This window comes from Channa argus, chromosome 18 (genome assembly GCF_033026475.1).
Source record: "Channa argus isolate prfri chromosome 18, Channa argus male v1.0, whole genome shotgun sequence".
In the NCBI taxonomy this organism is placed as follows: Eukaryota; Metazoa; Chordata; class Actinopteri; order Anabantiformes; family Channidae; genus Channa; species Channa argus.
The window spans coordinates 1031967-1057055 of NC_090214.1; the positions used below are offsets into that span (position 1 = coordinate 1031967).

A 25089-nucleotide genomic window follows, 5' to 3' on the forward strand; every position below is an offset into this window, starting at 1 on the left:
ATTGATGTTCCATTGATATGTTCCCCAAACTCAGATGTTTTTCATATGGAAATAATCAGGGAGGGGGTATTTTAGAGTAGGGGTGGGCAAACTGAAGCTAAATATATTGACATTTATACAAATACATATTGAGTATGGACTACTCAATTCCAAAATCAACACAACACGCAGTTTGTTCATGTGTTCCAACACTTTTATTTTCTTTAATCAAAAACTGGTTTTTAAAATCCAACATGCTATCACACAAATCACGTGTGTAGGTGTTTGCTCCAAACAAATGCAACTCAGAGGGATGAAAGTACAAGAGACACATGGTAAAAACACGACACACCGACAGTTATGAAAGTCAAGAAGTGAGGTGTGAGTAAAATATGGAAACGCAAAAATCAGTTGGAAAAGAGATTTGATTTGTTTATTAAATAATGTGCAGATCAGTTGGTAAGGGAGTCCACGGACCACAGGGACAGTGGTTCGATACCCGGTCCCGGCTTCGTGTCGAAGTGTCCTTGGGTAAGACCCAACCCCAATTTACTGGAACAAACATTCATGTTATGAACAGCATCAGGTTAAACAATGTTTAAATACAGTTTTTTATCAGAACCTCAGTCCGTCTGATGCCCAGAGACAAGCACGAACGTAATGTGCAATTTGGAGCACGAACTTCAGCTTGAAGAAAGACTGAATTGGTCCAAGGATCAATAACCGGATCGATCGTGTGCTTCTGCCACCTGTGGTGAAAAGCAGACAACGTGTGTGCTGCGTGGATCATACATGCGACCCCTCCTCCCTGTGTGTGTGTGCTGCTTCGGGGAGGGGGGACATTAGCTCTGTGATCTCATGAATACATTAGACAGGGTCATTGTGCAATGAGGAAGTCCACCGAGCTGCCAGGTTATTATGGTCTGCCCAGCCCGCAACAAGCGTATTCTAATTAACTCGGCTAGAAAAGTCCCAGTTAACTAAGCTAGTGGAAAAGATTGTGCTTATACGTGACACCGCCCGATAATTGCAATAAAAACGCCTATAAATGTGAAGTTCTGAACAGCGTACTTGCTCCCTTAATGTGTGGGATGCGGGAACTAAAAGAAAAGAATAAAATTGGGAGCTGAACTGCGCTGGACCATCACCAAGCAGCCTCGTTAGCCCCGACTGCGACACTAAGTAGCTACGCTAAGCTAACTAGCTCGGCTAAGTCTGCAATCAAGCGGCTTCGTCGTCTGGCAGCAGACAGAGGCAAGTCACATCGCAGCTAGCGACCACGCTGTATCTGGAAGGCTGGTATTCGGCTGCTGTCGGTGAGCGCTGGGTTAGGGCAGCGCACCGTCCACCGAGCTAACGGTACACGAGCGTAACGGGCTAAGTCGCTAGCCTTCAGTGGCTAACGGTGCCAGCGGAGCAGGTAGCAGCGTGTTAACGAGCCTCCGCGGCTGTGTTCCCAGTCTTCCTCTGGCTCCGACCAGACAGCGATACACAAACCGCGGGGCTATCGCAACACATCCAACCCTAAGTGAAACAGGGTTTTAAAAATAACAATTCTACACGCTGTAACCGTGAACTGCAGCCTCAACACATCTGCGTTTACAAAGCGACTCGACCAGGTAGGTGAAACAAAACCTCTGCTATCGGTATATTTAACTTATTGATGGGTGAAACACACACACACACACACACACACACACACACACAGTGCTGAAATGCTTTGTTCTGATCCGCTGCAAATGTGAGCAGCATGTTCTGTGTGTTAGTGCTGCAGGTAGACAGGACTTCTGGTGTGTTGATGTGCTTTTCTCTCACCGCTACGAGCAGATCCATCATCTTATCATAAAGGAGCCATGGATGCTGTTTTTACACTGCGTGGCTCGTTGGTGTGTTGCAATCTGTTTTACCCCCTTTGGCATTGACTTCCTCAGTGTATCATGGGCACAATAACATGTTGGCTAAGTCGGGTGTGGGTCAGTGTTTGTATGGAAAGCCGGAGAAATCTCAGATGTCTGGTGAAGAGCAGCGTTTAGGCTGCTGCTGTCTTCATGTTGCCTGTGCACCTGGTCTTTTATCTCCAGCTCCACACTGGTGTTGCAGTGAAGCTGGATTTCCATCCTGCTTCAGTTTGTCCGGCAGCTATAGATCTAATTTACTGTCCAGAGAGATATGAGCAGAAACAAAGCTCCACGTTTGAGAAGCTGAAATCAGACAATATGTGACTGTTTTTCCATTGGAAAAAGGGCTAAAGTATTAAAATGGGTCAGTGTCCTCATAGTTCTTTTTTGTACTATTTTCAAAGGAGGTTTCATTGACTTGCAAATGGCTGCATTCTATGCAGTTTAAAGTTTGTGGATGCTGCACCTGTTTCACCTTCTTTTGACCAGTTCATAGCTGTGTTTTGTCTCTTTCATTGCTCGGAGTCATGATATCTTGTCTTTAAATTGTCGTGAGCTGACATTTGCCGCTGCTTCTCTTGTGTATTTCAGAGTTTCCTAATTGTGTAATCTCTCAGATCCTGTTGAGGCTTCTAATTAGTGCTTAATTAAAGGCAGGTGCACTGCAGGTCAGCCAGATAATCTTGTGTTTTGGAAGGCAGGGGCCTTCCTCACTTCACTTATTTTTAGGATTAATTTGATAAATAGATATGAGCAATCAAAGCCTTGACTTTAGTTGGAGAACAAACAAGTGTGAAGTTTTGAGACTAGTTGAATAATTGCCATATCGTTTTGTCTGTGCTTCAACTAACTTATTGTGGCTTGCTTAATATTAAATTAAAATGCACTGAACCCCCAACAGCCCTTTCCCCTCCCCAGCTGTGCAGTGCTGGTCCAAGCTCGGTAGAAATTGGGGAGGGTTGCGTCAGGAAGAGCATCCGGCGTAAAAATTGTACCAAATCAACATGTGGAGACACTGAACTCACAAAAAAAAAAAATAATGTCTCATTATTCTCTAAAGCCTGATGTGATGTTCAAGACAGTGGAGGTTACAATATATCGAAGCTTTCCATAGTTGGTGCATAGATTTGATGTTTATAACGACTGTATCAAATTCACACTTCCACGTCAAATTTGTTTACATCCCATATTGAGTCTCATTAGCTAAAATAACTCCAGCTCAAATGTCTAATTACCTTTTGTTGGTTGAGAGGACCGATATACTGCAGCGTTCAGTGGCGGCTTCATTCCTTTTTACAGCCTGTGACCACAATGTGGCAATTGATTCTAGTGTTAAGTGTTAATAAAAAGATGAATTGGAGGAAAGATTTTTAGTCTAAAAATGTACATTTTGTGACAGTTGACCATCTGGACAAAATTTGAAAGATCACTAACATAAAATAAAGGATTACTAATATTTTTGGTAACCAATTTTTCTAAAACGTGGAGGTATTTAGCTATAAATTCCTTAGATACGTCAAGTAAAGGCTGGTACAGTTTGGTACCAATTAAAAGGCAAATTGAGAAAGTGTTGCTTGCTGCAGTTATTAAGTATCAGCTTGTTATATTCTTGTTTATATACAGGAAATATTTGGGTCTTATGTAAGTGGAAAAATGTGCACAAACCGCAGCTGAGACCATCATATGCCAAATATTCAGAAAAAGCAAAAACCATTAATAACTTTTAGTGTCTTTACATTAAATATCAAGCTGCTATCAGTCCATATTTATATCTTTAACATTTGTACTCTGCAGTGGTTCAGTTGCATGTGCACCTGTATTTTCAGCTACACTGTCAAATGTTTAGTGATTCTAACTGATATAATCAGCCAAACACTTCGAGGACTCAGCAGTTTTATACTGAAACATATTTCTACCCAATTGCTGCAAACAGGACCTAATAAAGTGGTGCACTAAATAATCAAGATCAAAGAATTATTGTTCATCTTTCTAAATGAACTCTTTTCACTTGTCACTTCATTACTTCATGATTTGGTGTATTTTTGTTAAAAGCCTAAATATAACCGTCTCAAACTTAAAAGGATAACTGTTGTAATTTACACGTTTTCTGCAAATTATCCTGATAAAAGAAGAATAGGAAACATTTGTCAGTTTTGAAGAAACTGAATAATAATCAGGTATTGAAAAATGTTGCAAATCTGTGTTCTGCCAGATCATTTTAGCTGTGCCATGAATCACAGCACAACAGTTTAAAAATGAAATTCTGAGAATTGATAAAGGCTCTGAAGTCAGTCACATTGCTTTATACGAAGCCTGGCTGACATGGAAAACAAAGAGCCTGGCAGCTAATAAAATATGTAAAGAGTGTTTGTTTTTTATTTGACTAAGTAGCATAGGGAGCATTTAATCATCTTCGCTGACTCGCTGCCAACCCCTCTTCCCCTCAAGCAATTCATAAATACTTGAACAATAATGGCTATTACTCTTGAATTAATTTGATTAGTGTAATTGAATTTATATTTAACTTTCTAGAAACTTCATATTTTAATTAGTACTATTAGCTGTTTTGATTTTATAAAATGAATTGTTTGTTTGTAATTTGATGTAATCCAGAGCTTTATTACTTGCATCAAAATTTCACTTTTGGGGAAATATTAACAACTCATTGCCAAATTCATTTGCCAAAATAAGGTGGATTTTCTAAATGTGAAGTCTTAACACCGGGAGCTATAAAAAAGTAGTTTAAAGTATGGATGCAGCAACGTTTCATCTGAGTGACGATGACAAAAGTGAAGCTGGCTGCGAAGTCTGCTTCCCTGTGGAGGAAAGAGAGGACTTTGCACAACAACGTGCAAAACATTGTACAAAAATTCCAGCAGGGAAGTACAAGGAATTTATCAAGCACTTGTTGTGATGCTCAAACTGTCCTGCTGTCTGGGGACAGTTGAAATGCCCATAGGAGACATCCTCCCAGGTATTTGTCTTTCTCAGAGTAATATGATGTGAATTACTTTATGTCCTGCTGAGTGGTTTGTAAACCAGGGATCACTAGTCTGATGTAGGTTTTGTGTGTGTGTGTTCAGATTTTGAGAAGTAAATGTGGCAGTTGAATAAATGCAGTGGTAAGTAAATGTGCCATTTCTGTCTCTGAAATGCTGTGAGGTTGAAACATGAAATGGAAATACTTCAGTAGTGTAAGTAAATGTCACTTTGCACCACTGTCAGATTGGAACTCTGGCGACTTATGCATTTATCTATTTATTTATTTTTTAAACCCAAACCAAACTACGTGTACGGTGTAATTAGGGTCAAAGACGTGGTCCTGGTGCATGTCTAGCAGTCATAGCCTTTATTTGTCAGTATAAAATCTGTACGACTGCTGTCTCACCTTTACTCACTAATGATAAAACTGTATTATTGTCCACGAATGTGAGATGAGGTATCTGACAAAGAAACTGTATTTGATGTGAATCGGTTACGTCTGATTGGCACTTGACTCAGTGTCAGGTGTCAGGATGACAAAAGGTAGGGAAGCTGAAGTTACAGGATGCAAAGAGACTGTAAGACGATTGTGTTTCGGTCGTTCCTCTGCACGTACAGCCTGTGCTGCTTGTGTTCAGTTTCAACATCACATGGATCCAGACGTCTTACGTCCCCCCCCTTCCTCCTTTATGTGGTTTGGCTGTTCAGCTGTGATGGAATTTACAAGGTGCTGTCTGGAGGCTGCCTTTTGATAGGAGGGAATTCAGGTGTCACAGTCATGTGATCTGACAAACCACCCCCCCAACCACCCACGCTCCCACCTGCTCCTGTTTGAGATGTGTGGTGTCTGACCCAAATCTGCAGAGTGCAAAAAAGAGAACCAGAAAGAAGACGTGAGGGGGAGGGGCCGCCGAAGCGAGGCTGTGGTGATGGAAAATTAGCTGTCAGTTGGTAATTGTCAGATAAAGAAAATCATTAGCAGCAGGAAGAGAGAGAGCAGTGACGGATGTTTCGCTACTTATCAAAGCAGCTTCTTCAATCTGAAGGAGCCGCTTGGATACATAGCGAAACGTTTCTAACCCGAGAAGAAAGACGTCCAGTTGACGTGATTCCGTCTTGTGATAGCTGGTATTGAAGCAGGGAAAGTGGCAGATAAACATGCGGGGCTGTTATTAAAGGAATGGAAGAACAAGATGATTCCACCAAACGTTGGTGTGCTGAGCTGAAAGGAGACTCTGCCTCTTCTCATCTCTGTTCGCTTAAATTCCTTTTGAAATCAGCAGTCTAAATTTAGCTCCCAGCACCCAGCTGCCCCCCCTCCTCCTAGAGGTATCAGAGCTACAGCAGGCAGTGATAGGCTAGCATTTTTAAGTGCACAGTCCACACACACCCTTGCAGATTAAAGTGAGTGGCTCTGAGTGGGAGGGCACTCTGTCTTTGTGCGCACAGTGTGGGCTTCAGTGATGACAAATTGTAGCAAATGAGCGATGAGTAGCCGTTTTTATCTGTTTCTTTCTCTGTCTCTCTTAGGGCTGCCACTTGAGGAAAGTGGGGGGCTCTCTAATGGTCCCCCCATTCATCCAATGAACCCCCTCAACTCCATGAAACCCTGCCTGCCTCCCACTCCACAGAGGTACACACAAATATATTTGCGTTAAGCTGAATGTCCTGAGGTGACCTCACTCACCTGCCCTGCGACCTATTTCCTGTGGTTTCTAGTGAACGACAGAGGCCAAGCCAACTTTAACACTGTGTACAGGAGCTTGTGGGCTTATGGTGGGTGGACCTCAAAGCCTCTACGGGGCCCAGGGGCATGTTCCCACTTTACAAAATGTAGTAATCGGTGAATCACATTGTAGACTATGCTCCTTAACTTTACTTGAGTGAGAATCATTTTGTAAATGTGCATGATGAGCAGAAGCTGATCAGTTCTGTATCCTCCACCATGTTTTTGTTGTGTTATGCTGAATTTGTTGGTGTTTGCTGTAAAACTGTATAGTTATCATAGAGAGAGGTATAAGTAACAGCAATGTACCAGGGCATCTGACTAAAAAGAGCTTTAATCACTCATGGTATCACTGAGCCTATGCGGACATTCAAACCAAAACTGTGTTGAAACAGTGCATGTGGTTTTATTGGTGTGTGGCCTTGTATGACCCAGCTCTCTAAGGGAAAAGAGGAAACAACATGACCAGATGGATAAGATTTAACAAAGTTATTTATTAAAAAGACTGCACATTTCATATAATTTGGCCAATAGAAAGGGAAAAAGCAACAGACGCGTCAAAGAAAAAACAGAGATGCGCCCATCAATTTCAAACCTGTTAATGTATTAGACATGACAATAATTTGCTGCAGTGTTTTCCACATCCCCACATTGAGCCACTGATACAAACCTATAGAATAAGGAATCATCCCCTTGCACACGTGTTAAACTGCAATAGTGACTGTATGAGCAGCATTAGAACATACATTAGATTGCTGGAATTAATTTCATAGAAATAAATAAATAAAGAGTGTTATATATTTTTGTTTCTATGCAGGAAATACTGCAAAATCAATTTTCAGTATTTGCTACATAGAAGATTTTACCAACTCACGCACATGATAGATGTTGATTAAATAAATGTCTGTTGAAAGAGAGCAAAGCAACAGAAATGACAAAGTAGTAGTTAATGTAACTTATTTGAAATTATATGAAATCATGATGCTTTACTAAAGTTGAAGTTTAGGTAACATATTAAAAACATTTGTGTTGTGAAAAACTCCAGCAACGGTAAATCTGCAAATAATTTGGCAGGTCAGAAATGCTGTTTGTGGTAGTTTCCTGTTGAGGAAATGGTTTAGAAGAAGGAAACAGAGGGTAACCTCAACTGTCAGAACAACAAGCCATGTTCAGGTTAATCTTTAGCTCACCAAGTAAATAATGTAACACTGACCTTTTACTTTGTACTGGCTCACAGTACAAATGATCACTAACAAGGTGCCAAAGGAATCACGCATGCATTTATTTCCTGTTGGATGTTACAATGGCCCCTCTTCACTGGTCTGAGACTGGATGCAGGCTGCAGCTAATTAAAATGCCTCCATGGTGTTATGGTCCCAGCTGCTTTAACACTTACAAAAGAGCAGGATGAAAACTTATGTTAAAATTGGCAGATCGATTCGCTCAGTGTCTATAATTGTGTGTATGTCAGTCGAGTTCATAATTTGCACTTGATTTGTACAGGTACAGATTCACTCGTTCCTATTAGTTCTTGATCTGTTTTTGATAGAAGGCGGCTGAACACACGTAATACAATTTTCTTAAAGTTGAGTTGAGTTCTTAAAGTTTCATACCACTTTTTTATCTACAAATAAAGCGGCTGTTCTTTTTTTGCAACCAAGTTTTCTAGGGCACATGTCTGCAATGTGTCCACATGCCAAGGTGCAGTGTAAATAGAGTGCTCTGCACTTATATAGCGCTTTTCTACCTGTTTGTTCTCAAAGTGCTTTACACTGCTTCTTATTCACACACTGATGGGGGAGCTGCTATGCAGCTGGTCAGGGCTCACCAGGGGCAACTAATTTGGGGTTCAGTGCTCAAGGACCCTTCAACTTGTGACCGGAGTAGCTGGGGATGGAACCAACAACTGTGGGGTTGGTGGACGACTCTACCTCCTGCACCACACATAGAAGTACATGGATGGTGCATGGAAATGTCTGTGTGTTGGCAAGTGGGAAAGAACAACTGGCCCTGGGAGCTCACCATGCTGTGACCTGTGTGCATGCTATGACCACACATGCAAATGAAATAAACACCTTGACAACACAACAAATACGGAAAATAACCCACATTCAGAAACTCTGCAAACACACAATGAAAACCAAACTCAATATTTAAATGCAAATGTGGTTTTCTTCTATATTTGCATGTTCTTTCTTCAGCTGGAGTGCACATCACAGGATGTTCTATGAAAGTGGACACAAATTATGGTGCTATATGCTGCTGTTTCTCTGCCTGCTTTTGTTGTCATTTTTAATTTAAAAAACATTTACAGACATTGAATTGTCATTTGAAACAGGCTGTAAAATATATTTTGCAATGCTTTTGCTAAAGATGGTGTTTTTATTTTTATTTTTTTTTTATTGAGTAAATAGCACATTGTTCAGTATCACAGTATTAGAGACAGTCTGTAGGTGAATGCTGTCTCCAAAGCAGCTCTCCTGAACCTTCCCTACCATCCCACTTACTCGGCTTCCTGTCTCTCTGCAGCAGCGACGGCCCCTTCCTAAATGACCCAGTCTCCTGGCAACCAGGCACCAATCAGCACCCAGGATCTCTGTCTGTAGTAACCACAGTGTGGGGTGTGACCAATCCCACACACAGTCAGGTAACACATGACTCAGTACCAGGGGACATTTCTTTCTTCTCTGGTTTCATGTAATGTAACAGAAGCAGATAAAAAGCTTGTGCTCATTTCAGTGTTTTTTTTTTTTTTTTTTTTTTTAAAGCTCTAAAAATAAAATGGTTGTGATTCCTGCCTGCACTGTTCATGCAATATTTTTGCCCTCACACAAAGCTGATGATTTACACTTTAATGTTGAATCCATTATGCTGGTGTACAGACCCCACATGATGACAATGGGCTTGTATAATGTATAAATATTTCCTTTTTACATTCAGCAAACTCGAGCTTAAAAAATTGTTGAAGGATATTTTCTGGGAAACTATAGCAAATGAAAAACACTACTGTGAACATTTAAACCAGTTGGTGTCAGTGGTTGGTCTAACTGTATTCATGTCAGACAGACTTTTCAATGCTCTACATTCTCCACACTAACTACTGGGCATAAGTGCAGGATGACGTTCATTGAACGTTGATTTTAATCTCATAGTTCCCATCTAGTTTCCCAAGTCAAAAGAGTTTAGTCTTCTGTATTTTCAGTGTAAATGTGGTGACTATCACTTTATAGGTCTTTGGTGCACCCATGGGTCCTGGTGAGAGCTCTGGTGGTCACATGATGCCTGGCAGTAGTCCTGGTATGGCTGCAGGCATGGCCTCTCAGTTCATGGCCCAGCAGTCATATGGAGATGCTGTGTCGAAAGGCTACGGGCAGCCGTTGATGTACGGACGTCCCAGCGCTGCCTACAGCTCAGGCCCAGTCTATGGTGGAAGGTACGTTTCCAACTCGCTTTAAGATGCTGGAAACGTTTTATTTTTACACTGATCTATCTACAGATATACTTAAAGAGCTGCTACCCTTATACTTTAGAAGCTAGTATTCTTTCAGTGGCATAGTTGGTAGAGAGGCTGCCTACTGGCCATAGGGTCGGAGGTTCGCGCCCCACAGTTCCGGACCACATGTCAAAGCGTCTCTAGGCAAGACGCCTCCCCATCCCCAGCTGTTGGGGATGGTTGCATCAGGAAGGGCATCCGGTGTAAAAACTGCCAAATTCACATGCGGACAAATGATCTGCTGTAGCGACCCTGAACATTTGCGATGAGCCGAAAGGACAAAAAAAATCTGATCTTTTTAAATGTTGTTGTTTTTTTGTTTTTGTTTTTTTTAATCCATTTCTAAATGGCCCTGGTCCCTCGCTGTCCAGCAGCTCTTCCTGAATCTGTTAACATAAATTGTGTCACCATCCAGACATTTATAGACATAACTGTAAACATACAACTTTGGTTTTTGTTTTACACATTCAAAAAGCTGAACTTTCATTTATTATTTTTGTCTGTGTTTTATATTATAGCAAGTTGACACTGCAGCACTATGTTTTGTAGATGCTGCTGCTAATCTGGTGTTTACCATCATATGTGGCTGCTCTCTCCCACTGCTCTGACTCATGCTCATGACAAAGCATGACACATTCATATTTTCAGTTCGCTAGGTTCACTTCCCACTCACCTCTCGCCATCTTCTCCCTCTCCCTGCAGTTACTCCGGTAACAGTGGAGGTGCCGGTCTGGGCGTTCGTCCTCCCTCAGACTTTACTCAGGCTGCCGCAGCTGCCGTTGCTGCCGCTGCCGCCACAGCAACGGCCACTGCTACGGCAACTGTTGCAGCAATCCAGGAGAAACAGAGCCAGGAGTTGAACTATGGACAGGTGAATGTTGCTGAGGGGAAAACACACACTTGTCATAGCGAGGTCAACACACAGAAGTCCAGTTCTGTCATTTGTTGTTGTAAAGACTGGACATTCTAAGCTTAAATTACTGATATATTAAAGAATATTGGAGAGAACTTGGTCTCAGTATTTAAAGTACTGACAATGATGGCTGCTGTGTGTCTTTTAACTCATGTATGGTTTTTAAGAATAACGTCTCAAATTCATTCATAAAATTATGTTCTTTCAATTACAAATTCATCCCCAAAACCAAAAGCTGGTACCGTGGATTGGATGATGTGGTCCTCACACTGAAGAGTCAGTGTAGCTGGCTCTGAAAACATGCAGACATTTTCTATTTGAGCTTTTTTCCCCACACTGGTGCAGTTTTGCAGGTGTGGTGTTTGTTTGCAGGACTGTGGGAAGCTGCTTTTCTGCTTCCACAGAGCCGTAACACGCTTCTCGCTAACAGCAGAGACTTCACATAAATTGACACTGGCAGACTGTTTACTCTCTACACTTCTCTCATTATGTAAATACAGAGTTCAGGAACGGCTCAGATGAAAAGTAGATACAAGCTGTAAAACACCAAATCCTCTTCACTGTACCTAATCTTTTCAAATATAAAACTGACATAATCTGTCATTCTGTAGCCGATGTCATGATCTAACTTTACACATGTGAATCCCCTTCTTCCTGCATTCACAGGTCCTTTTTTTTCTTTTCATACTGTTTGCACACTACCAAACATGTCCTTGAGCTTTATTTTTACCCCGGCTGTCATACTTTCCCCTCTCTCCCAGATGGGTGGACCATCATCTTACAGCACCCAGTTCTTGTCTCATTCAGGCCCCCGTGGGCCTCCAGGGATGAACCCTGGTGGGATGGTTCCTTCCAGGCCTGGCCCACCACCTTCCACTGGAGGATTGTATCCCTCTCACCCTGCACAGACACAGAAAATGCAGCAGCACGGGGGCTATCCAGGCGGACAGCAGGGACTCAAACGGCCTTTCCATTCAGAGGTCAGTAAAGTGAGGGTCTTACTGATGGTTGGGTCCTCACAATGTAAATGCAGAAGGCCTGTCTTTCACAGGGGCTTCAGTGGCTTACAGCACACACTTTTTGTGCATCAGTCTACGCTCGATAATCCATGAAGACAAGCTGTGCAGGAATTTGCGTCATTTTGATCGCAGCACACACAGGTTTAACGGGTTTTGTGAATTCTGTGTAATCTCGCACTCCCCAACTTTTTTTTTTACAGGTTAGATCTAAACTCTGTACAGTCCCTGAATGTCTCACACCAGAGCAAACTAATTTCTAGCAACCACAGCAACAACATTTTTAATTCTTTTGTATTTACATATAATTTCTCAACTAATTTTTAAAACTTAAATATATTATTACTCTCTCCTGTATTTACATTACAGACATTCCACAGTTTCACTGAAAAACAGTTTTTTTTACTTTTTTTTTCTTTTTAAATAAACAACGTCTTACTTTCAAAAAGGTCTTGGAGGTTTTGTGGCCATTGACCATTTTTTACTTTAAACATGTAAAGTGTAAAATATTACAGCATAAGTTAAATCATAATAGCTTTGCTAATAACTCCGTCTGCCTTCTATCAACATAAAAAATGGTCTGATTACTGTTATATTTCCCCATATTTCTATACCATAAGTCTGTGACCACATTTCAGGACAACAGCAGAGTGTCTGAATACTGAAGGAAAGATTTCAGTTTGAATAAATATGTGAAAATGTCGTCATTTTCACGTGGGTTAATGCGAGTCGACTGCGAGGGGAAAATGGTAACGACTGTACATTTGTAACAGATGTGGTGACTCCGTGTTGTACAGTGACAGAAATCAGTCCCTTTACCTCGTTCAGTCAGCTGTATCCTCACTAAACTCCTAACAGTCAAAACATCTCAGTAACTGTTCCTCTTTGTCTTTTCAGGGGTTTCCAGTGCAGCAGTACAGCTCTGGAGGGATGCCAGGGTACCCAAACCAGCCGCTGCAGTACCCTGCCGGCCCCCAGCAGAGATGTGCCCCCTCCCCCTCTTACTCCTCCAGTCGGATGCCTCTGATGGCACAGTACAGTTCTGGAGCTCACAACCCAGCACAGTTCCCCCCTGGAGCTTGTCAGCCCAGTCCTTCACAGAATTATAAGGTAACGGTTAGATGAGGTTAAACATTCCATAACTTTAGTTTATTTGATCGGTTTGGCTAAAGAATTGTAAATTATTGAGTAAAGCTTTATTCGTCTTCCACTTTTCAAACCAAAAGTCACAAAACCGATGTTCCTTCACAATAACAGCAGGTTCAGAAAGAAACCAGATACGAGCAACAGGATCAAATTTGCATAGCAGGAATTACATTTTTAAAAGGAAATGATTAGACTTATTTCCATATTAACTGGCAGTAATTCAGGGTTTGGCTTTTTTTTTTTCTTTTAAAGATTGGTGGTACTTTTAGATCTGCCTTCTGCACTGTATTATTGCTCCATATAAACTATTTCCTGTGTTTGTTCTCCAGTCAGAACCTTTCAATGGTCAGGGTGGCCTGACCACAGGGGGAGCAGGGGGATACAACACCTTCACACAGGCTGCAGTGAATGGGGTAAGTCCTAAACGCAGCCACAGCACAACCCAGTTAATCCAGCAATAACCAAATACTGTAATCGTGCTGGGTTTTTCCATGTGCGGCCCCTGGGCACAGACGTGGAAAAGGCCCCCGCACTCCCCCTAAAGAGGCAAAGTCCACATGCAGAGACGTAAAGGGCCACAAACAACAAAGCAGCAGCCATTTGTTCTGTTTGCAGTCCTTTGTGTCTGTAGTCATTTTGAGATGCTTTGTTGTCATTTTAGGTTCATGCTTATTTGTTGGTAGAGCTGTGGGATACAGAAGGTCACGGGTTCAAATCCCACCCCACCAAAATGTGGCCTCACCCAGGCACCAAAGGCAGCCTTGGTGCTGTTCCCAAGCCTGGATTAAAAAAATGGGAGGGTTCCAGCAGGAAGTGCATCCGGCGTTAAAAAAAGAAAAAGGGGGGAAAAAAGTCAAATCAACGTGTGGAACACGTTCCGCTGTGGGGATCCGTGAAGGGACGAGCCAAAAGCTGTTGATTTGAGTTTCATGCTGCTTGTTGTAGTTTACAGTCTCAGGTTGTCGCCTTGTCTCTTTTTGGTCTTTTTTTTTTCTCTCCTGTCTCTTTTTTTCTCTCGTTTCTTTGCAGTCATTTTTTTCTTTTCGAGTGTCTTTATGTTCTTGTGTCTAAGAAGTTTTACCTTTTGGCCAGAGCCCAGGAGGCTCAGATCGGCTTCGTATCCCATCTGTGGGTCTGTGACAAACTGTCAGATCAGAACCCGTGGTTGATTTTAAGTCTCATTTCTCTGCAAGTGTGGCCTGTTGTCATGATTCAGAGAAAAAATAAGCACTGAGAAGAGCAACAGCAGAGACGGGGGGTCATTGAACTTTACTTTAGATTTGAAGTTCTGATCTTCGTCTCGCAGCCAGGTCGGGGTGGAGTGATGCCTGGGTATCCCAGCTCCCCAATGGGAGGTAATCCTACTCCTCCGATGACACCTGGAACCTCCATACCTCCCTACCTGTCTCCAGGCCAGGACACGAAACCCCCCTACCTTCCACTGGACACCAAAGCCAACATCAGCACCCAGCCGCCGTCCACAGGTGAGACCTCACCATGCAGTCTGCACACACTCTCTTACACCCTGGACGTTTGCATTCTACCTGCTCTGGTAACAAGATTTCTGGATGTCTTGTAAACCAAAAGCTTCCATGTTCACAAATTCAGCAAAGTGTGAAGTGTTTGACAGTTATTTCTTTGGGAAATAACTGGTAGTTTGAATGAGGTGACACACGTTTGTGTTCACGAGTTAACTGCCTTAAGCTCTGCACGCCTAAACTATTAGGACATGGTACGTCCGTAGGAGCCACGTTTTTCCACATGTGACCAGAATTATTCCTTGGTTCTTTCAGTGAAGACACAAGTAAATGTCCTTCAGTGGTGAAAGCCTTAAAAGCAGTCTTTGCTTTCAATTGAAGGAAACCCCAGTGACGACCTGCGTCTTACGTTCCCGGTCCGAGACGGCGTTGTGTTGGAGCCATTCAGACTGGAGCACAACCTGGCTGTCAGTAACCACGCCTTCCAGCTGAGAGACTCTGTCTACAAGACACTCATGATGAGGTAGGCAGGCTGTTCGCTGAGCTGCTTTATGTGGATTCTGACTTGTAGTCAGGTGGGACACATTACGTACAAAAATCTAACTCAGAAAATCTTTGACAATGGCACCTAGTCTCCAAAAAATGTAAATGTACATTTGGATTAAATGTATTAATGTGTAAAACACATTTCTACCCTGCATTAATCATGTCATGTCATTTTTGGTATTAGATAAGTAGTAATGAATAAAAGATACTCTAAAGACTAAAACACAGGTCCCAGTTCTTTACAGCTGCAACATAATATTTGTCTCCAGTTTGGACTCAGGGGGGTGGATTTTACTTTTCTTTTCCTTTTGAAAGGAAGAAAAACAAATGAGGAATGTTTGATACCCCACCCAGAATGTGTCCCTGACAGTTGTGTTGTGTCTCCCTCTGCAGACCTGACCTGGAGCTGCAGTTTAAGTGTTACCACCACGAGGACAGACAGATGAACACTAACTGGCCTGCCTCTGTACAAGTAAGCCTTATCGCCTTTAATTTGTTTTTAGTTGCCCTGCTGTCATTTTATTTTTTATTTTTTATTTTATTTTTTTTAGGTCTGATCTTATCTGTTTAAATGTCGTGATATAAAGACTTGTTGTGAAGCAGCCATGTGATCATTACTGTGATGCCACATCCATAGATGGGCATCAGAAAGTTTAATTCCAAAAAAGTCAAAGTGTGTGTTCATATTTGTGATCAGATCACATTTCATGACCAATTCAAATCCAGAAAAATCCATACGGTGCCATTACTTTTTCTTGCAAATATAGTTGGATGAATAATGTGACAGGAACTAAAACAGCAACAAACATGCTTAACAGCTGTGTGCAGTGATGGCTGCTCTGGTGCTACTGGAGAATCTCACTACTACTACTACTACTACTACATTGCTTTTCCACATTAAAAGTCCTCGTTCAGTGTTTTCCCGCCAGTTGAATATGTCAACTGTTAAACTCTAATGCTGTGATAATTATTTTACATCATTTTTTGTCGGATCTTTTTAAAGAGTTTCTGCATAGTGTTGAAATATTTGTGCTGTCAAAGATTTTTGGAATTAGTAGAATCCTGGGTAGAAATTTCAGATTTTTAAAAAGCACAATATCCTTGTAAATTCTGAAGTAGATCAATGTATTATGATGTGTGTACTGTGTGGCTGCAAATGGAATATATGTCTTTGTCATTGCTATCAGGTGAGTGTCAACGCAACTCCTTTGTCGATTGAACGAGGTGACAACAAAACCTCCCACAAGCCTTTGTACCTGAAGCAGGTCTGCCAGCCTGGACGTAACACAGTGCAGATCACCGTGACAGCCTGCTGCTGTGTAAGTTGTCTTCAGTCATCAGTGTGTGTGCTGCACAGTTCCCATAGTTTATCACAGTGTAACACACTAAATTCCCCCACAGTCCCACCTGTTTGTGCTGCAGCTGGTCCACCGGCCGTCTGTCAGGTCGGTGCTGCAGGGTCTGATGAAGAAGAGGCTGCTGCCGGCCGAGCACTGCATCACTAAGAGTGAGTCGGAATTCAGCAGCAGCTGCTTTTATTACGTCGCTGGAAAGTCAGTCATTTGCATTTGCAACGCTTCGGTTTTAACATTGAGCTTAGAAAAATGAGCTCATTATTTTCAGCTCCCAGTGTGCACAGTGTGGTGCATCATCAAAACATGAAATCAGGTGTTTGGTCACTTGAGATTTCATAAAAAAATAAAACAAACATAGCTATTTCATTAATAAAAAGTCCATAGCAAATTTGGAGGCTTTTTATTTTGCCACAACTACAAGAAGGACATGTCCTATAAAATGCATGAAACCACCGTCTCACAAAATCAGACTTTACTCTGAGATTTATTATTTTATAATTTGCAAAATTTCAATGGGGCTCAGCTTGATACCTGACTCATAGTTCTGAATCATTCATATTTCTTCATTTCATTTCTCAGAACCCTAAACTCAAACGTTTAGGTTTACGTGGAAATGTCTCACATTTTCCAGGTGCTCTCAGACTTTTGGAGCTTCCTAATTGTTTCCCTCTTGCTGTGTTTCAGTAAAGAGAAACTTCAGTAGCGGAACAATTCCTGGGACCCCCAGTCTGAACGGGGAGGACGGCGTGGAGCAGACGGCAATCAAAGTCTCTCTCAAATGTCCGATCACATTCAGACGAATCCAGCTCCCAGCCAGAGGCCATGACTGCAGACACATACAGGTGGGACCTTACAAACACATGCATGATGTTTACATCCAAATTCAGTTTCTCATATGCACGTTTTCTTCTGCAGTGTTTTGACTTGGAGTCGTATCTGCAGCTTAATTGTGAAAGAGGAACCTGGAGATGTCCTGTGTGCAAGTATGTGATACAGTAAAAATAATTTAAAATCAGCTCCTGTCTTCTGAGTGTAACCAGTTGTTTGTTCCCCTCCTCTGCAGTAAAACAGCTTTACTAGAGGGGTTGGAAGTTGACCAGTACATGCTCGGCATCCTTGTCTACATCCAGAAGTAAGTGCTAATCTGCACGTGTGTCTCTCTCTGCTTCACACCTCGTGACTCTTTCCTCTCGTTAAATCGCTCAGTTCAGACTACGAGGAGATCACCATCGACCCGCTGTGTGGTTGGAGGCCAGTGCCCGTCAAACCAGACCTGCACATAAAGGAAGAGTGTGACGGTCCGGTCCTGAAACGCTGCCGCACGGTCAGCCCGAGTCACATGGTGCTGCCCAACGTGATGGAGATGATCGCTGCTCTGGGCCCAGCGTCGTCTCCGTACCAGAGTCTGTCAGCAGGAGGCAGGAACACCCCCGAGTACAACAGGCCCGGTGGGTCCAGGACACATTTCTCTACCTAAAATATATAAACTTCCTTTAGTTGATTTGAATTTTTTAAGACATTTTTGCCCTTTGGGGTCATTCTAAGTATCAACTTAGAACTTTGGCCTCATTTGTTTTTTTTGTCCTCCAGTTTTTTTTGTCACTTCATTTTTTGTGTCACTTTTGTGTCCTTCAAAATAAACTCTGTGGTCATTGAGTGTCAGTCTCTTAGGTCATTCTGTGTGTCTGTCAGTTTTTTTGTCTGTGGATAATTGCAAAGAAACATAACAACCACTTATGACTAGTCTTTGTGATCATTTTGCAACTTTACTTCGTCTTTTTTTTTATTTTAATCTTTGCTAAAACTTTGTCTGTGTGATCTTTTTGTCTTTCTTTGTTCTGAGTTTCTTAATAGATGTTAACTCCTCGACAAGAAGAAAAATATCTCGTCATCGAGTCTTTGCCCAGTAGACACCTACAGTTCTTTTTTGTTTTTTCAGACTTCATTAGCAAACTTCAGCATGTGGATTAAACACTTGCTGATTTTCTTCATCTTGAAGTAGTAGTATCTTTTCACTAATGATGAGTCCGTATAAAGTATTGAGGTTTGTTTTACAGTTTGTTACAGGGATGTCGACTTTAGTTTAACTCGACCTTCACACACACGGTTTGTCAAACAGCATTTAAAAGACCCTTTTGAAGATCAGATCAGCTGATCTTAGATCAGAGCAGATGACGGTATAATCCGTATTATCAAGCAGCAGAGAAAGAACCAGAATGTACAATCAGTGTCCTGTTTATTTCTTCTCCTGCTCCACAGCTGGAAGCTTTTGCTGCCCTAGCGAGTAAACTGACTGGAACTAATCCATGATTTTGGCTTCTGCAGGGAACCAGGGATTCTCTAGCCAAACAGGATATACAGACTTTCCCAACACCCCTGGCACACCGACCCTCGGAGAGTACGCCTCGTCTGGACCACCACCTCCTCTCCCCTATCAGTCTGACCAGGTTAGACCAGAGCATCTTGTACTGTACACTCAGTAAAACTTAGCACAGCACAGGCTGAATTGAATGCACACACTCAAGATTTTTGTGTATGATGAACCAGCTACTGATTAAAGGGCTTGAAAGTGAACCTGAGCTCTGAACTGATCCCAGAGGTCCTCCTGAAGGGGCAAAAGGTCGTTTTAGGGTAACTACATAAGTGAAATGCTTTGAGAAAATGGCTTAAAATGGGTTAGACGTGGACATATGGAAGCTGCTCTCCTTTCACTACAAGGACTGAACAACCAGGCCGCTGAACAAGACTCTTCTCAAACTTCTAAAAATCTGGAATTGTCTCCTCTTCCTAGCTCCTGATGCTTTAGCTGAACGTGAAGCAATGACTGAAAATAAATTCACTCAAAAAGTCCTGAGCCACTAAACCACACGTCACATGCAGCTGCTGCCGTCTGCAGGGGCAGAACAATAGGTTTGTCCTCCTCTGCAATGGCCACAAGGAAGACGCCACACGAACTGTGATTTGTAAAGAATGGTACAAACTTGTCTTTATATTAAAAGACAATAACGCCCTCATTTCCGTCTGTCATTTTACTCTGTCAGACGCCTCATCCAGGACGAACAGAACACTCCCACATCCTGCAGCAGCACGCTCACAGTAACCAGAGTCTCGGCGATGCCGGTAGTCCTCTACCACAGAGGAGCTCCAACTCCCAGAGTTCCCGGCTGCCAAGCGAAGGCTCCTTTGGTCTGGGAGGCACTGGAGCACCTGGAGGAGACGGAGCCGATCATGCGTTAGATGTGAGTGGAAACCTGTGGCTCAGGTGCTTCGTACAACTAGTGAAGAATCTTTTTAGGCCGCTGCACTTAATTGTTAAAGCATTTCAAGTCCCCAGCCCAGATTTTGTCAACTGTACTAGTTGAGTAAAGCTAATTACTGGATTTGTTACAAATACTGTTTTTATTAAAACACGGAATTTTCTGCCCCGTACTTCACCGTCATTGCTGGAACTTCCAGGTCACACTTCTTTAAGTTGAAGAAGAAACTCAGTTGACAGTAGCTGTTGCTCCCAGAGTCTTGTTCTATGTTTAGTATTTTGTATCTGTGATGAAGCAGCTTCTGTCTCTCAGTGAACAAAGTTTTACGGTGTGGTCACTTTTTGGTGTTTGAATAAAACTGATCCAGTTTCCATGAACTGCCTCTTTAGAAACATTCATTCCAGCAATGATGTTACTCTGAGAGCTTCTTGCTCAGAATAACAATCTGACACACGCTGCTACTTAGTCAGCAACGTTCTGCTGGAAACTTGATGCACAGATTCCCAATAAGTGAACATTGGCTGCAGCCTGATACACTGGAACAAGGCATGTAAAAGTCAAATCCACCTGAGCCTCATCTAAACGTGAGGTTAAGCAAATTAGTTGACAAAGGCAATGACACTAATTGGTTTCAGTTGCAGTTTAAAAGATTTCTTCAGTTTACACGTCAAAACCTGACTCTAAATTCACTCTGATAATATTTGAAAACAGTGAAGTACTTTTGCATTTTAAGTAAAATGTAGATCTGCTTAATACTTGAGGAAAAGATTTGAAGTGGTTGATGTTTTAAGGTTAATGCTTGCAATTTAACTTGAGCATTGCGTTTGTGTACAACCACCTCTGCATCGTGTTTTGCTGCGTAGCTGTAGTCTGCTCACAGTGACCATAGTCTGCTCATGCTGACCTTGGTCCTACATGACGTTCATCAGTGTGTTTATCCAGTGTTTGTCTCCAGTTTGACAGAAACTGTAAATTGCCATTTCTCCTTCTGTGTGTCATGAAGCTTCTTCCAGAGCTGACCAACCCGGACGAGCTGCTCTCCTACCTGGGTCCTCCCGACCTTCCCAACAACAGCAGTGACGACCTGCTGTCTCTGTTTGAGAACAACTGATGACCCTCACATTCTTACACCACCTCCAGTCCAGCCTCTGCGTCTCTGTTTGATGTGGCCCAACCTGCATCAGCTGAGACGGCACCCACTACTGTGTGTGTGTGTGTGTGTGTGTGTGTGTGTGTTTGAGTATTCTTGTCATTTTGAAATGTCCTGCTGTATGTTGAAGTCCCTCCAGTGCAGTGTAGAGGTCAAAGGAAGGATCACTCTTCATACTGTCTATCATGAGTGTGAAGACACTAACAGCACACAGCCAGTGGCTCTGCAGACCAGCATTTTAAAATATAGCACAAATCACAGGCTGAAGGATCTGGAACTATAGATTTATGGAGAATAGATGTGGGGGGGGGGGGTTGTTTATGAGGAGTTAGTGGACATTCAAACACAGTGGTTCCCAAACTTTTGCTGGCAGTGTCCTGTACACTAAAACTTGACTGTTACATATTGTGGACATTTATCTCTAAAATGTGACAGAAACAAGTGATGCAGACTGGCACAAGATGAAGTTCACATTTTGATTGGAATCATTCAGAATACTTTTTGGGGAAATCAATACTTCCCTGTTTTTTTTTTTTCTTCTTAGAATAAAAGGTTTTGATTTTATTCACAAGAAGCTGAGATCCTGTAGGTGACAGGTTTGGACTGGAGATGGGTCATTTTAGCACCTGGACTCTTTTACTTCTGAGCCATGTTGTTGCAATATCTGCTCAATGGCTGCAGTCTGAAGGCCACAATAATAATTTCAGATTCATCATAACAGTCAGGTTTAGGCAGGGCGGCAGTGGCTCAGTTGATCTGTAGGCGTCCATTCTTACCATGTGGTCGGAGGTTCGAGCCCGCTTTTACCGACCATATGTCGAAATGTCCCTGGGAAGGACACTGAACCCCCAACAGCCCCCCCTCCATCCCCCCCATGCTGGTCCCAAGCCCGGTAGAAACTGGGCAGGGTTGCGTCAGGAGGGCATTCGGTGTAAAAACTGTGCCAAATCGACATGCGGACAAATGACCCGCTGTGGCGACACTGAACTCACTGGACAAAAGAACTGTTTAAATTGTGAGAATGTAGCGAGAGAGAATTTCTGGATCTTGTTTTATATAAATGGTTGTTTTTAGCATGATAGAGGTTTAACATTAGTGGATGTAGTGTGTTTATCAGAGGGGTTTCTCAGCCCATGACCTGATTTCCTCCTCAGAATCGTCTGTGTTTGATGCACTGACCCCTGTTGGCTTTTAGACGTCCATTTCTCCAGACTCTCTGAAAGTTTGGATGATTTCCGTATCCAATAGATGATTATATCCCCAAATTATTTGTAATTTTATGTTGAAATGCTATTTTCAAGGCGTTGAACATCATTTTGTTTCACATGGTGGTGAAACGTGCCCCATCTTTACTTCTACTGAACTCTCTGATTTCTTTATTTTGAAAATCTATTTCACTGTCTAACCTTCAGACAAATCCAAATTAACATTACACGTTTTCCAATTGAGTTAAACACCTTCGAGTCTTTTGTTCACCCTCTCCCACCTTTTTTGAAAACAGGGTTGTGTAAAAAAAAACGTAGCCTCCCCTTTGATGTGGAACGTAGGCGTAAATGCCATTGCAGTTTCTAATGGAACTAAACTTAATTTCTGTTTATTTGTCTGAATGTTCTGATGTTATTTGTGGAATATTCTGACTTCGTTCTCAAAATATTAGGAGATTTTTACTGTCAGGACAAAATATCAGTATTTACTGAAAAACAGTGAACGGCTTCAGTCCAGGTGATGTTTTAATGAGACAAACACCAATACTAATCAAATATTACATTTGAATTCAGTTTCAGCAAAAACAAAACAAAATAGCGAGACCAGTACATCAGTCACAGAATGACTGGAGTCCTGACCAGTCTGATTCAGTTTGTGTTGATCAGTGTACGTTATGACGTTAACTGTTAGTTGGAAACAGTTGTTAAATATATTTGAAATGAGTAGAAGCAACATTTTCCCATTAGTCTACACTAACTGTAGTAACCACAATGACAAACGTGTCATTTCCAAAGTAGTTCAGACCCTTTTTCAGTACTTTGCTGACCGTTACAGCTTCCTTTCTCTGAAGTTCTTTCAGGGAGATGATTGGGTTTCTGATCACGTCCATGTTTAAGGTCCTTTTTGTCCAGTTTGCCCTGACGTCTGAGTCTCTACGAAGAGTCCTGGTGGTTCCTGGTATTCACTTGTCCTGCTCAGTTTATTGCCACAAAATGTTACTGTGGAAGTCTACAAAGACTTTGTTTGACTTTGTTGGTATGTCGGTTTTTTATCCTGAGATTGTGGGACATCGTGAATGTGGCTCTGGGTGTCTAGTTTTAAACTCATCTGAAACAACAAGCACCACAGACAAGGGTCTGAATACTTTTTCAAGAATATGTAATTAACTTGCCAAATTTTCTATAAACATGTTCTCACTGTCTTCTGGGTTATTGTGATTAGTGGCTACACGTTCCACAGTGTCACGAACTCGTCCACATTGTCTCCACCTCCTCAGTGTAACTCACCAGTTTGGGAACCACTGCAACAGCGGATGCATCTGGACTTGATCTGAGTTTATCTTTTGGAAAAGATCAAAATTGGCAAAATGTTGTTGTTTTTCAACATGCTCCGAATCTCTAAAATGCAAAGGTTTTAAAACACCAACCTACAGTTTCTGCTGTTACATTTGTTGTGAACTGTTTGCAGCAGCACGTCACTCGACAGTTTTTCCCTGAAGGGGCTTTTTGACCGTCAGAGAACCCGTTTGGTTCTTGTTCATGAACAGAGTTCTGAGCCTTTTAACCAAAAGTAGGTTGGTTAGAACCAGATGCCAGACTGCAACACACAGCAAAGGAAGCAGCAGCAACACGGGGGAGACGTTCGTTGCTTTACCGTCCGAAGAAGCTTTTAGTTTCGACGTGGATGTTTCTGAGCAAGAACAGAGCCGGTTCTGCGTCGGTCCAAAAGGCCTATGAGTGTTTATGGCAGCAAGGGCATTGCTGGTTTTGGTCTGAGGGCTAAATCCAGAATCTGAGCAGACCCATCCTTCATACATAAGATGATGTAAAATAGGGGCAGTGGAGGGTCAGTGTCTGTGTTTCTGTAAAGCTACAGAAAAAATCCTCACAGTGAAGATGTACAGTTCGCATTTTTAATACATGAAGTTGGAAGAAGTTTATTGTATCGACAACATCGTTCAACACTGTGAAATATATAAAAACTCACCTTTTCTCTCTCCTGGTTTCACCCTCTTTGGGATTTTTAAGCAAACTGTTACTGTGTGTTGTGGCATTTTCTGCCATTTGGAAGCCGGATGTTTTTTAAATGGTTTTGACATGTACAACCCATTGGGACGCGGGTTTATGTACTGTATGATCAGCTGTTTTCATTAGAGAACGTGTGTGTGTGTATCAAATGAATTGTCAATCATGGTAATTTTAATGTTATTAGTTGGGTAATGGATCATCGTGGGCACTGTATCCATACTGTGTGTTTAAGACATAATGTGAGGTCGTGCATACATACGTGATGCATGTATGACAGAAAACGCTCAGCTGAATAATGTAGTTAAAAGATGAGGCTGAATTTATTCTGTATCACTTTTTCGAGCTGACGTTTTTGCTTTGCCTCCTCGAGGCATAAAAAAAAAACGTTCTTTGCCAATTTGAGCAACAATGTTATATTTGGAAATTATGGACTATTTAAGTGCAAATTTGCAAGATGTTTTTTAATATGTAAACTATTCCATATATTTTATAACACATTGTAATTGCCATTATTTTCTATTTATTTTTTATTCATAATTCATCATTGTACCTCCAGTTACTTTTTCCCTTTCCTGAAACACTGAATCTGAATTAAAAAAATCACTATTTGACCAAGTTGTGTTTAAGGCTCTGACAAAACCACAGAGGACAAAAACAAACTCGCTTTTTAAAGCAAGGAAACACTTTTCTGTGAATTTCAATCTCTACCAAACATCATGCATTTGAATTCTGAGTTGATTATAGTCTGATGAAAGATTCTGCATCTGCAAAGCAGCAAAATCTGTCTTCAGTTCAGTATCTGCACAGGTGGGAAGTTAATAAGTGCAGTTACTCAAGTACCTCAAACTGCAGTTGTGTCCAGTTTTTGTTTTTTTCTTCCACTTTAATTGAGCGGGCGAGGATGTACTTTTTACTGT

The 25089-nt window shown here is 41.9% G+C and overlaps 1 protein-coding gene across 3 annotated transcripts; it reads left to right on the forward strand.

Annotated features, from left to right (window-relative positions):
- Positions 1-357: 357 nt before the first annotated feature.
- zmiz2 (zinc finger, MIZ-type containing 2) lies at positions 358-24783 on the forward strand. 3 transcript variants are annotated; one of them, XM_067485102.1, is made up of 20 exons: positions 359-1598; positions 6390-6492; positions 9115-9232; positions 9816-10018; positions 10781-10949; positions 11753-11971; positions 12905-13117; positions 13483-13566; positions 14460-14637; positions 15013-15154; positions 15571-15649; positions 16365-16496; positions 16579-16684; positions 17217-17374; positions 17448-17515; positions 17596-17664; positions 17739-17980; positions 18858-18979; positions 19574-19771; positions 20793-24783. In XM_067485102.1, the coding sequence occupies exons 2-20, from the start codon at positions 6443-6445 to the stop codon at positions 20898-20900; spliced, it is 2658 nt and encodes an 885-aa protein (XP_067341203.1). In that variant the 5' UTR covers positions 359-1598; positions 6390-6442; the 3' UTR covers positions 20901-24783. The 3 variants fall into 3 exon arrangements, with proteins under 3 accessions (XP_067341205.1, XP_067341203.1, XP_067341204.1); XM_067485104.1 differs by lacking the exon at positions 19574-19771 and having other exon boundaries at positions 358-1598; XM_067485103.1 differs by lacking the exon at positions 6390-6492.
- The last annotated feature ends 306 nt before the right edge of the window (positions 24784-25089 follow it).

What these genes read in the sequence shown, in the direction of transcription:
- zmiz2 (XM_067485102.1), top strand. Translation starts at nt 6,443, where the DNA reads ATGAACCCCCTCAACTCCATGAAACCCTGCCTGCCTCCCACTCCACAG. An exon ending in CCAATCCCACACACAGTCAG is followed by an intron (nt 9,233 to 9,815) that starts GTAACACATGAC and finishes ATCACTTTATAG; the next exon opens with GTCTTTGGTGCACCCATGGG. An exon ending in ATCCTTGTCTACATCCAGAA is followed by an intron (nt 17,665 to 17,738) that starts GTAAGTGCTAAT and finishes TAAATCGCTCAG; the next exon opens with TTCAGACTACGAGGAGATCA.